Source organism: Pristiophorus japonicus, chromosome 6 (assembly GCF_044704955.1).
Source record: "Pristiophorus japonicus isolate sPriJap1 chromosome 6, sPriJap1.hap1, whole genome shotgun sequence".
NCBI lineage: Eukaryota > Metazoa > Chordata > Chondrichthyes > Pristiophoridae > Pristiophorus > Pristiophorus japonicus.
The window spans coordinates 183,576,488-183,590,555 of record NC_091982.1 but is presented as its reverse complement, the minus strand read 5'-3'; the positions used below and the strand labels follow the sequence as shown (position 1 = coordinate 183,590,555).

The 14,068-nt window shown below is 42.5% G+C and overlaps 1 protein-coding gene across 1 annotated transcript; it reads right to left on the bottom strand.

The window, feature by feature from the left end:
* Window positions 1-9,431: 9,431 nt before the first annotated feature.
* On the bottom strand, window positions 9,432-13,944 carry LOC139265323 (uncharacterized). Its single transcript, XM_070882295.1, has 3 exons — window positions 11,923-13,944; window positions 11,489-11,645; window positions 9,432-11,198 (listed from the first exon to the last, which is right to left on the bottom strand). Exons 1-3 carry the CDS (start codon window positions 12,232-12,234, stop codon window positions 10,600-10,602), a joined length of 1,068 nt encoding a protein of 355 aa, XP_070738396.1. The 5' UTR covers window positions 12,235-13,944; the 3' UTR covers window positions 9,432-10,599.
* Window positions 13,945-14,068: the final 124 nt, after the last annotated feature.

Below are 14,068 nucleotides of genomic sequence, written 5' to 3'. Positions count from 1 at the left end.
AAACACCGTTTTAAAAATAGCTTATCAAGTACTTTATATCTACAGTTGTAACACAAATGGACAACAATTGGTGGTGCTGCATTTAGGCATTTGTTCCGTACTTGTTTTCACATAGGCAAATGCGCTCCGCAGGAAATTCTGATGTAAGTTGCTGTCTGCAAGATTGGTATAAAAACTGACCTAAATTTCAGCGTAAATGTGATACAGGAAATTTAGGATTGCATTTCATTGGAAACCCCAGTCTCACTTCTTTACAGAGTAATTTGACCTGAGGCACTTCACTGCATTAAACCTTGAAAGTTAAGTGCTGCAATCAATATTTTCTGACATTAGCTGGTCATAGTTTGTATCCAGATACAATTTGTACACACCTTTACATTAATTATCAAAGCCAGAAGAAATATGACAATTGGTCCTTGTGGAATGTAACAACATTTTTTTCTTTTGCTGACTTTCACCTCCTCTCCTGCCAACAGCACTCCCCAGCCCCTCAATCCCTTGTGCAGGTGGCCGTTCTGTGTGTGTGGGTGAGCCTATACAACATTGTCAGCAAGCCATTCTATTTATTCATTCTCGGGATGTGGGCATTGTTGGCAAGGCTGGCATTTATTGACCGTTTCTACTACAATTGAGTGACTTGCTAGGCCAATTCAGAGGGCACTTAAGAGTCAACCACTTTGGTGTGGGAGTGAAGTCACATATCGGCCAGGCCGGGTAAGGACAACAGATTAGTGTGCCATTAATTTCAAGATCAATCCTCACCTCACCCAGCAAGCACACTTTCCAGCAAGAATCAGTCACTGGACAGTTACGAAGAGCAAAATCCTTGATGGATTTTTCCCTTTCCTTGCCCAGGGCAATTGTGTCAATTGCTACACTCCTAGCGCGATTCCAGCTAAGATTAGTTAACTCTGAACCTGGATTACTTTAGTCCATCAGCATCATATTTTTACATGAGATTTTTTTTTGTGTGTATGTGAAATCCTTTCCTTTACCCTCGTTGTTCCAATTGTATGGTGTATGGATTGTTTTGAAATATTGGTGGCAGCAAGAGCATTTTGTTATGTTGCTGTGATTACAGACTGGTTAATAACTTCAAAACTCTTCAGAAAACTTTAATCAAACTACGTAAATGCCTATGCTTCATCAGCTATCAGGCTTTTTGAGGGAGGTCTAATCTTGAAGTCTTAGCTACTTGTTTTTAAATAACATAACCAACTCTATTCATTCACCCAGCTCCTTTCATAAATTCTGAAACCTGTACTGTGAAAGTTGGTTAACTTGAACTATTCACAGGTTTCACTTTAAGGCTACATTTGTTTTAAAAAAGTATTCTTTTTATGCCATCACTAATCTCAGCAAAAAGTTCTCAGTTTTGTTAAAAAATGAAAATACTTGAACTACATCCCATTCATGATTAATTTTATGCCGTTTCATTAAGAAGGGGTTTTCTGGATTTTGGAGTACTGGCAGGGAATTCCCACGGAATGGGAATATTGGAAGCCAGATGTGGTTTTCAGGAACATTGCAAGTGATAGCTCAGGGGTTTGGAAGCAATAGGAGGTGGCCAATGGGGCTTTGAAACAAGAGATTGGGTGCTAGGCTCTGGAAACATTGGGATGGGGTGCTTTGTTGTGGGGCAATGGGACCATTGACAGGGTGTCACAGGATGTGAGGAGAGAGATGGTAATGAGGTGCAAAATATTGTTAACATGTGGAACTATTAAGAGGGCCGGTTTGTGTTAGTGTAAGGGGGTTGGAATCTGGTAGTATTGTTGGGGAAGTCGAATGTGACAGAGAATGAAGTGCTTTCCCATCACTGAGCTGGGAAGCCTGTTTCAGTTAGTTAAAGTAACTAGTGCCCATGACTGTTTATTGCTTTAAACAACTTAAAGCCAATTCCTGGGTTGCAGTTATTGGCACCTTTCTCAGATCTGTAGTGACACTCTGGATACAAGGTTTATTTTTACAAGCTTCAGGCAGGTGGCAGTATAGAGAGGCACGTACAATAAATAGGCAAAGTTTTAAGCACAATGGAAAAAGTGTACAAGAAAATTACTATTCAGTAGAAAATATATCACTGATTAATAATGAAATATGAAATAATATAGCAAATATTAAAGCCCATTTTAAATATGTTTTAGTATTTGACAAAAATGCAGGACATAAATAATGGCCTTATTTTAACTCGGGTACAATCTAATAATCAGCTTTATTAGAAGTTCAGACATCATATGGAAATGTAAAAAGGTTTGGTTTTATTTGCTGCAGAAAACATAATTTTACAGTATTAACAGAAAAAAACAGCATCACCATCAACAGAACTGAACTGATGTCAGCAGGAAACATGTGGTAACATGAACACACATAGCAGGTTTCCAGTCAAAGTTTTCTTGCTAAAATGCTTGCCCCGGGGTGGATCAGGGAAGACTGTGTAGTCAACAGTAATGGTGTTTGGAGAAACATTTACACCAAGGAAGGACAAGCAGTAACTTCAGAATCTTGAACCCCTCCTCCCCATTTTCCATTCAGAATATTTAATTTGTGGTCATTTTTAATCTATTTGTACGTTGATTTTAATATATCCATCTGAGTTTGATCTTTATCATATTTTTGGTAAGAGTTTTAACATATTGAAACATGGACCATAACTCACATTAAAGTAAACCAGCAACAGTCCCACTTTCAAATAACACAGCGCACGCTTGTACAAGTTACTCATATAAACAGATACAGGTGTACATATAATCACTTTACACACATTCTCCTGCATCAACTACCTTATAAACACCTGTGTACAATATACTGCAGTCTCAAGCAAACCCACCTGTTTACTGTAGTAAAATATATACTATTTTGCAAAACAAAAATCCCATCTTTAACATGTTCACAAATAAAACTTGCATTCCATCAGGAACCAATTTTCTTTTTGAATCATAACTGAGGATGGCATCCATGAAATGCAAGTATTTTTTTCATACTGGTACTGTTATAAGAGTTTGTTTTGTTCTTCAGTGGGATGTCCTTTCATTTCCATCAGCACATTACAGAGCTAGGCAGCTCAGAACACAAAAAATGCAAAGGAGATATTTTTTCTGAGACTTTTGCTGCTGTTCAATTAATGTGTGATGAAAGAACAACAATTCTCTCACTTTGCCATAGTTTATTCATTTTGTTTAGTGCCAAGCATCTATAAAAACAGCATTTAATGAGAGGTTAGTTGAGACATTTCCTAACATCACAAAAACTTCCTCAAGGCTATTAACCTACAATGAATAGTAGAGAGATGTAATCAAGGTCTCAGTAAACAGATAAAACCTTTTAATCAGAGCATGGAATCTAAACAAAGTTACTCCTCTCCATAAGGCAGTAACTTAGCTTGTTTACCTTTTAACCTTGCAGCTTGATGGTCACTTTGATAACATTCGTAAGAGAGACAAACATGCAGTAATAAAACCAAACTAATTGGTTGTATATACACAACATTAATTTAGTGATAAAGTCTTAGCAATAATATTTGTTAATAAGTTCCTTTTGTGAAGACCAAAGTCATCGTCTTCAACCCTTGCCACCAATGTTCCCTGTAAACTGTGCTTTGTTCTGCGTGGCCTGTTTCTTTTAATGCATGGCTCCTTTAGATTTCTGCGCGGTATTTACAATATAAAAGCTAGTGAGAGGCCTGCGTGGGACCTTTGAGATTATTGCTCAGCTATGCGGCCAAGCACCTTACTGGCAGCATTGCTCGCCACCATATCTTTTGCATTTTGGGATTACGGAGACGTGGCTCCAGGATGATCAGGGCTGGGAACTCAACATTCAGGGGTATTCAACATTCAGAAAGGATAGAATAAAAGGAAAAGGAGGTGGGGTAGCATTGCTGGTTAAAGAGGAGATTAATGCAATAGTTAGGAAAGACATTAGCTTGGATGATGTGGAATCTATATGGGTAGAGCTGCAGAACACCAAAGGGCAAAAAACGTTAGTAGGAGTTGTGTACAGACCTCCAAACAGTAATAGGGATGTTGGGGAGGGCATCAAACAGGAAATTAGGGGTGCATGCAATAAAGGTGTAGCAGTTATAATGGGTGACTTTAATATGCACATAGATTGGGCTAGCCAAACTGGAAGCAATACGGTGGAGGAGGATTTCCTGGAGTGCATAAGGGATGGTTTTCTAGACCAATATGTTGAGGAACCAACTAGGGGGGAGGCCATCTTAGACTGGGTGTTGTGTAATGAGAGAGGATTAATTAGCAATCTCATTGTGCGAGGCCCCTTGGGGAAGAGTGACCATAATATGGTGGAATTCTGCATTAGGATGGAGAATGAAACAGTAATTTCAGAGACCATGGTCCAGAACTTAAAGAAGGGTAACTTTGAAGGTATGAGGCGTGAATTGGCTAGGATAGATTGGCGAATGATACTTAGGGGGTTGACTGTGGATGGGCAATGGCAGACATTTAGAGACCGCATGGATGAAGTACAACAATTGTACATTCCTGTCTGGCGTAAAAATAAAAAGGGGAAGGTGGCTCAACCGTGGCTATCTAGGGAAATCAGGGATAGTATTAAAGCCAAGGAAGTGGCATACAAATTGGCCAGAAATAGCAGCGAACCTGGGGACTGGGAGAAATTTAGAACTCAGCAGAGGAGGACAAAGGGTTTGATTAGGACAGGGAAAATGGAGTACGAGAAGAAGCTTGCAGGGAACATTAAGGCGGATTGCAAAAGTATCTATAGGTATGTAAAGAGAAAAAGGTTGGTGAAGACAAACGTAGGTCCCCTGCAGTCAGAATCAGGGGAAGTCATAACGGGGAACAAAGAAATGGCGGATCAATTGAACAAGTACTTTGGTTCGGTATTCACTAAGGAGGATACAAACAACCTTCCGGATATAAAAGGGGTCAGAGGGTCTAGTAAGGAAGAGGAACTGAGGGAAATCTTTATTAGTCGGGAAATTGTGTTGGGGAAATTGATGGGATTGAAGGCAGATAAATCCCCAGGGCCTGATGGCCTGCATCCTAGAGTACTTAAGGAGGTGGCCTTGGAAATAGCGGATGCATTGACAGTCATTTTCCAACATTCCATTGACTCTGGATCAGTTCCTATGGAGTGGAGGGTAGCCAATGTAACCCCACTTTTTAAAAAAGGAGGGAGAGAGAAAACAGGGAATTATAGACCGGTCAGCCTGACCTCAGTAGTGGGTAAAATGATGGAATCAATTATTAAGGATGTCATAGCAGTGCATCTGGAAAATGGTGACATGATAGGTCCAAGTCAGCATGGATTTGTGAAAGGGAAATCATGCTTGACAAATCTTCTGGAATTTTTTGAGGATGTTTCCAGTAAAGTGGACAAAGGAGAACCAGTTGATGTGGTATATTTGGACTTTCAGAAGGCTTTCGACAAGGTCCCACACAAGAGATTAATGTGCAAAGTTAAAGCACATGGGATTGGGGGTAGTGTGCTGACGTGGATTGAGAACTGGTTATCAGACAGGAAGCAAAGAGTAGGAGTAAACGGGTACTTTTCAGAATGGCAGGCAGTGACTAGTGGAGTGCCGCAAGGTTCTGTGCTGGGGCCCCAGCTGTTTACATTGTACATTAATGATTTAGACGAGGGGATTAAATGCAGTATCTCCAAATTTGCGGATGATACTAAGTTGGGTGGCAGTGTGAGCTGCGAGGAGGATGCTATTAGGCTGCAGAGTGACTTGGATAGGTTAGGTGAGTGGGCAAATGCATGGCAGATGAAGTATAATGTGGATAAATGTGAGGTTATCCACTTTGGTGGTAAAAACAGAGAGACAGACTATTATCTGAATGGTGACAGATTAGGAAAAGGGAAGGTGCAACGAGACCTGGGTGTCATGGTACATCAGTCATTGAAGGTTGGCATGCAGGTACAGCAGGCGGTTAAGAAAGCAAATGGCATGTTGGCCTTCATAGCGAGGGGATTTGAATACAGGGGCAGGGAGGTGTTGCTACAGTTGTACAGGGCCTTGGTGAGGCCACACCTGGAGTATTGTGTACAGTTTTGGTCTCCTAACTTGAGGAAGGACATTCTTGCTATTGAGGGAGTGCAGCGAAGGTTCACCAGACTGATTCCCGGGATGGCGGGACTGACCTATCAAGAAAGATTGGATCAATTGGGCTTGTATTCACTGGAGTTCAGAAGAATGAGAGGGGACCTCATAGAAACGTTTAAAATTCTGACGGGTTTAGACAGGTTAGATGCAGAAAGAATGTTCCCAATGTTGGGGAAGTCCAGAACCAGGGGTCACAGTCTGAGGATAAGGGGTAAGCCATTTAGGACCGAGATGAGGAGAAACTTCTTCACCCAGAGAGTGGTGAACCTGTGGAATTCTCTACCACAGAAAGTAGTTGAGGCCAATTCACTAAATATATTCAAAAGGGAGTTAGATGAAGTCCTTACTACTCGGGGGATCAAGGGTTATGGCGAGAAAGCAGGAAGGGGGTACTGAAGTTTCATGTTCAGCCATGAACTCATTGAATGGCGGTGCAGGCTAGAAGGGCTGAATGGCCTGCTCCTGCACCTATTTTCTATGTTTCTATGTTTCTATGTTTCTACAAAGACTGCCTACTTTCAACTCTGTAATGTCATCCATCTCTACCCCTGCCTCAGCCTATCTGCTAGGAAACCTTTATCCTTGCCTTTTACACCTCCAGATTTGAATTTCCAACGCTTTCCTTGCTGGCATCCCAACATCTAACTTCCACATTTAAACTGTGGAATTTAAACTTCTTACTTTCATGTTGAAATCCATTCATGGCCTCGCCCCTCCCTAACTCTGTAACCTCCAGCCCTACAACCCACCGAGATCTCTGTGTATCTCCAACTCTGTATCCCCCATCCTTTCATCCCATCAGCCATATAAGCCCCATGCCCTGTAATTCCTTGTCTAAACCTCTCTGCTGTCCACCTTTCTCACCTCCTTTAAGACCCTCATTAAAACCCACCTCTTTGACCAAGCTTTTAGTCACCTAAGATTTCCTATTTGGCTCGGCATCGATTTTTAGCTGATTATGCTTCTATAAAATGCCATGGGATGTTTTTCTACTTTAAAAGTACTATCTAAATGCAAGTTGTTTTTGTTGCTTTGGGCAGCTTGTAATTATTATTTTGTTTACCATAAACTAACCACAGAAAAGTATATGGGAATATATACCATTAAACATAACATATACCATATATCATTAAATATTTCTGAAAAGGTTAAACAAATCCCATTAAATTGTATTGACTCATTAAAGCTGATAGAAAGTGCTACCACAAGTGTGTCGATAGTATTTTGTCGGGCTTTTGTGAAAGACAAGGCATTTTCCTGTGTTTTGTTGATGTACAATCACCACAAAAGCTTCCTTTACTAAATCTCATCATTTATGTAATCTAACATATAAAAAGGCAAAGAATTGGAAACAATTTCAAGTGTCAACTATACTATTCATGAATTTATATTTGACACAGGATTCAAAAGTTACTATTCATGAATTAATGGCAATTACAGCTAACACAAAATGTTAATGAAGATCAGAAATGATTGCTTTTGCAATTCATACACAATGGATAATATTTTCAGCAGATTGACATACGTGACATGTATGTCCAATTATTATTTAATTAAATATGATTTAAACTTTTGACAAAATAGTGGAACTTGATGCAGGATAGGATACAGGCAGCAGAGGTATTGAGGAAGCCACATGGCATTAGTCTATGTAAAAGAAAAACTTGCCTTTATATATCGCCTTTCACAACCTCAGGGTATCCCGAAGCACTTTACAACCAATTAAGTACTTTTTGAATTATAATCATTATTGTAATGTAGGAAACACGGCAGCCTATATGTGCACAGCCAGGTCCCATAATGAGATAATGACCAGATATTCTGTTTGTAATGTTGGTTGAGGGATAAATATTGGCCAGAACACCAGGGGAACTCCCCTGCTGCCGTGTAATCTTTTACGGTCACCTGAAAGGGCAGACGGGGCCTCAGTTCAACGTCTGATGTGAAAGATAACACCCCTGACAGTGCAGCACCCCTTCTGTACTGTGTTCCAGTGTCAACCTAAATAATGTGCTCAAGTCTCTGGAATGGGGCTTGAACCCGTAACCTTCTGACTCAGAGGCGAGAGTGCTACCCACTGAGTCACAAATAGTAACAAACACATTTTAACATGTACATAACACACACAAGGCAATACTTTTAAAGTCATAGTCCTAATGATGCAAATTACACAGCAGCATAGACATTAGTTAATATCTGAGCTAGGTGCGTTCCTGTGATTGGATGCTCTCACATCAAAAATGTAGCCTTAGGAATGTGACTTAAAGTGTCACCAGTTCCTCTAGATAACCATGTTAAGGCTTTATAGTCTAATTTTAATGCTGTTCCTGTATTTGAGAAATTCTTCAAATAATGCTGTAATAATCAGTAAACAAACTCAACATTTGAAACTTCTCTGTACTTTCACTGAAGTTTATCATTCTCCATTCATAGATTAAAAAAGCAAGGATACCAATTGGGTGAAACAGCACACATTAACGCACAATGAAAGCTACCATTTCTAAAACAATTGCCTATTGTACATCTTGCTTTAGTCATTCCAGTGTAAAGCAACAATTATTATCAGCATAAAACAACCCTTTGTTGACTAATTCAATGGAGCATTCTTTGTACACTGTGTCTCTATACTGATTCAGAAATGCAAATGGTTTTCATAGCGATTACAGATTTTTTACTTAAAAGGAAGTAACAAAGTGCTATCAGATGAAAACTACAGAGGGGTAATTATAATTTTTGGCAATGGAGTAAAATGGGTGATACTGGATTGGCCGTCGGTTATACACCTCATTGGTGAAAGTTAAAATGACCCCCCCCACTTTCCAGATGTCTAACTAGAATTTATGTATGCAGTTGTTAACAATGTAAGGCATGTAACCTTTAACACTCATGAAGTAACCACGTAGAATACATTGAGCATAAATCTGACACACATAAAACACTCAATAAAGTACAACAGCTGTGGCACCAAAAATTTAGCAGAACACAGACAAGGAATAGAAAGTAATAAAATCCCTAGTGTGTGGGCCAGCTCCATGTAGTAAAATACTTTATACGTCAAAAAGTCCAGATAACTAACTCATAATATTCTCTTGTGGGATCAGAAGCATTTCTAAACTTCCCATTGTAAAATATTTTCAGCTTTTGTATTTTTTATGAAGTGAAGGAGGATTATGTTATGTATGTATGTAGACCTTACCCAAATGTAAGACTTGCCATCAGGGGGTCACCTGTGCACCCTCGGGCAAGCAGGTATAAAAGGTGACTCAACATGCTGCTTCCTCACTCTAGAGTGTGAAATAAAGAGACAAGGTCACAACAGTTTGCACTTGCAATATAGTCCTGTGGATTTATTTTGAACATAACAAATTGGTGAAGAGTAACGGATCACAAACTTTCACACGGTAATGGCTGCCGTTGGTATTCTTGAGAGATTTGTTGAGGGTGATGATTGGGAAGCCTTCATTGAGCGCCTCCACCAGTACTTTGTGGCCAACGAATTGGACAAGGCTGAGACGGCAGCCAAGCGCAGGGCGATTCTCCTCACCGTATGTGGGTCATCGATACATGGCCTCCTAAAATATTTGCTGGCATCGGTCAAAATAACGGACAAATCTTACGCAGAGCTGTGTACGCTGGCTAAAGAACATCTCAAACCAAAGGACAGCATCCTGATGGCCAGGTACCATTTTTACATACACCGTTGCTCCGAGGGCCAGACGTGGCAAGTTTTGTCACCGACCTAAGACACCTTGCGGGGCAGTGCGACTTTATAGGATCCTTGGGGGAAATGTTGCGGGACTCTTTCGTGCTTGGAATTGGCCACGAGGTTATCCTTCGCAAACTGCTGTCTGCCGAATCCCTAGATCTGAGCAAAGCCATCACGATAGCCCAAGCCTTCATAATCACGAGCGATAACACGAAACAGATATCTTCACAGAATCGAAGCTCACCGGCGAGCACCGTGCACAGAATAATGTTTTCAGCAGGCAGAATTGTACAGGGCAGGGCCCACCCGATTACAGAGACCAGACCTAGGCCTAGAGTGACTCAGAGTTTGCCGTGGGCCGTGAATGCGTATCAATTAGCACCATGTTGGCGCTGCAGGGGTGGCCATAGAGCTCATCAATGTCGATTCAAGCCTTATGTGTGCAAGGGCTGTGGAACAATGGGGCACCTCCAGCGAATGTGCAAATGATCTCTGACTCACCACGTGGCAGAGTCAGGAGAGGACGACCAATCCAGCGAGGATCACAATGAACAAGCAGGAGAGGTAACTGAACCTGAGGATGAAGAGGAAGTATATGGGATACACACCTTCACCACCAAAAGCCCTCTGATAATGTTAAAAGTTGAACTTAATGGCACTCCAGTCTCCATGGAACTAGACACGGGGGGGCGAGTCAATCAGTCATGAGCCAGAAGGCTTTCGAGAGGCTATGGAGCGATGAAGCCAAGCGACCCGAGCAGATCCCGATTCAGGCAAAGCAATTCTCTGATGCAGAAGCAGGATCTTATTCCTTGCTCTCATCTGTCGTTAGCAGTGATGGTACGGAACCTAGGGGTGGAGTGCCATGCTCGGGGACCACTGGGAGGCCTGTGCCAGCAGTGCTCCTGGCTATCGCATCCAGGGACTCCGCCATCCACAGAATGTACTCAGTCATGGTGGCCAGCTGTCGGGATATGCCCCCAAATGCTTCGATGAGTTGGTCACCAATGTCTACAGTCCTCCTGGACAAATGTATCTTCTCTCTGCTCTCATGTGGTGCTCGTGGAACAGACCTGCCGCATCCACAAGGCCTCGGCGGGGTTGGCGCCGTCCTGGGGACAAATGGGGTGCCCTGTGGCGAGGTGCTTGGGGCCGGTACCTCCAAAGTGGAGGCGGGAATGACCGGAGAACCACTAGATGGCCTTGCGGTGGAATGGCTTCTGGAGCCTGGCAAAGCAGATTCCTTGAATTCCGCGCTCTCATCTGTGGAGAACAAACCCAGCAGATTGACGGGCAAGAATCGGAGCTCCTCAGCTCCAGATGTAGGATCGTCCGGGGAGTCTGTCCCCGCGCCCCCACCTTCTGGCCTCTGTGGTCTTGCCTGGGGCCGCGCTGCTGGCTGAGCTGCAAAACACAAATGAGGTTATTAGAGAAGAAGGGGGTGCTAGCGTCACAAGGTGAATCGGCGCTACACACAGCATATGCACGACAAAAGCACCACCGCTCTCAAAATCATCACAGGCATCTCATTTCATGACAATCAACACATTTGCATTGCAATGATTTTCATTAAGCCAGCATTATTTCTATGACAATTTTAGAAATCATCTATGATTTCATATATGATTGTTCGGATATGAGTGGGTGTGGCATCTATTGAATTTACATCACGCAATGGTGTAAACTTTACTCACGTGGCATCACTTCAGGGTCTGCAGGTGCATTCATGGCTGTCCTGGTGTGCTTCCCCACAAATGCGAGCACCCGCTCCTCCATCTCAGTGATGTCGCTGGGGACTGGTGGCCCCCCACCCGTTCGCTTCTGCACGGTCCTCATCGTCGATAGCTTCTTCTGTAAAAGGTGACAGGATGACATGGCATGAGATCATTGCGTGATATCATTGCTAGGTACTGTCACAGGCACTGAGACAACACATAACCGATAGATGTAATCATGATTATTATGAAAATTATCTTCTTTACTTAAAGATGTGCACCGTGACCGCAGGCTTTGAGTAAAACATTCCCAGTAAAAGTGAAAGACCTCACATCTGCTGATAGTCAATCATGATTGTTACAAATCAAATTATATAAATACGTAAGTACATGTAAATCAATATAATACTTACTCTTGCAGATCCCACAAGGTCGTTCCGTCGTTTGTGGCATTGGTTGCCCTCACGAACCTCATTGGTCGCCGACGAGACCACCTCTGCTATCTCCGTCCATATCTTCTGGTAGGCCTTTGGGGTGGGCTTCCCACGCACTCCCTGTGTCAAATCACCCCAGCGTAACTCGACCTCCTGCAGGAGGGAGGCATTTGCCTCGTCCGAGAACTTCCTGGCTCTTTTGCGCCCTCCAATGTGCTCCTCTCCCATCTCACTGCTCTCTCCAGCATCAGTCTCCACAGCGTGCTGTGATGCCTCCTCCTCTCCCTCCATTATAGGCCAAATTCGGGCAAATATGTGGCTGGTAACAGCTAATTTTTCTTTCCCTACTTGCTGTGAAGCTCTAAAGTCTCCCTCCTTCCTCCCAAAGCAGTCACACCACACCCAGGCACGCCTTCAGTCCCTCTGAGCTCCCTCTTGAGGAATGGTGCAAGGGGGAGGGAGTCAAATTGCTGGGACATTGGAACTGGTTCTGGGGGAGGTGGGACCAGTACAAACCGGACAGTCTGCACCTGGGCAGGACCGGAACCGATGTCCTGGGAGAGTGTTTGCTGGTGCTGTTGGGGAGGGGTTAAACTAATATGGCAGGGGGATGGGAATCTATGCAGGGAGACAGAGGGAAGTAAAATGGGGGCAGAAGCAAAAGATAGAAAGAAGAAAAGTAAAAGTGAAGGGCAGAGAAACCCAAGGCAAAAATCAAAAACGGCCACATTACAGCAAAATTCTAAAGGGACAAAGTGTGTTAAAAAGACAAGCCTGAAGGCTCTGTGCCTCAATGCGAGAAGTATTCGTAATAAGGTGGACGAATTAACTGCGCAGGCAGCTATTAACGAATATGATATAATTGGGATTATGGAGACATGGCTCCAGGGTGACCAAGGCTGGGAACTCAACATCCAGGGGTATTCAACATTCAGGAAGGATAGACAGAAAGGAAAAGGAGGTGGGGTAGCGTTGCAGGTTAAGGAGGAAATTAACGCAATAGTGAGGAAGGACATTAGCTTGGATGATGTGGAATCGGTATGGGTAGAGCTGCAGAATACCAAAGGGCAGAAAATGCTAGTGGAAATTGTGTACAGACCACCAAACAGTAGTAGTAAGGTTGGGGACAGCATCAAACAAGAAATTAGGGATGCGTGCAATAAGGCTACAGCAGTTATCATGGGAAACTTTAATCTACATGTAGATTGGGCTAATCAAACTGGTAGCAATATGGTGGAGGAGGATTTCCTGGAGTGTATTAGGGATGGTTTTCAAGACCAATATGTCGAGGAACCAACTAGAGGGCTGGTCATCCTAGACTGGGTGATGTGCAATGAGAAAGGACTCATTAGCAATTTTGTTGTGTGAGGCCTCTTGGGGAAGAGTGGCCATAATATGGTAGAATCTTTATTAAGATGGAGAGTGACACAGTTAATTCAGAGACTAGGGTCCTGAACTTAAGAAAAGGTAACTTCGATGGTATGAGACATTAATTGGCTAGAATAGACTGCCGAATGATACTTAAAGGGTTGACGGTGGATAGGTAATGGCAGACATTTAAAGATCACATGGATGAACTTCAACAATTGAACATACCTGTCTGGAGTAAAAATAAAATGGGGAAGGTGGTTCAACTGTGGCTAACAAGGGAAATTAAGGATAGTGTTAAATCCAAGGAAGAGGCATATAAATTGACCAGAAAAAGCAATAAACCTGAGGATTGGGAAAAATTTAGAATTCAGCAGAGGAGGACAAAGGATTTAATTAGGAGGGGGAAAATAGAGTCTGAGAGGAAGCTTGCTGGGAACATAAAACCTGACTGCAAAAGTTCTATAGATATGTGAAGAGAAAAAGATTAGTGAAGACAAAGTAGGTCCCTTGCAGTCAGAATCAGGTGAATTGATAATGGGGAACAAATAAGTGACAGACCAATTGAACAAATAGTTTGGTTCTGTCTTTAAGAAGGAAGACACAAATAACCTTCCGGAAATACTAGGGGACCGAGGGTCTAGAGAGAAGGAGGAACTAAAGGAAATCCTTATTAGTCAGGAAATTGTGTTAGGGAAATTGATGGGCTTGAAGGCAGATAAATCCCCAGGGCCTGATAGTCTGCATCCCAGAGTAC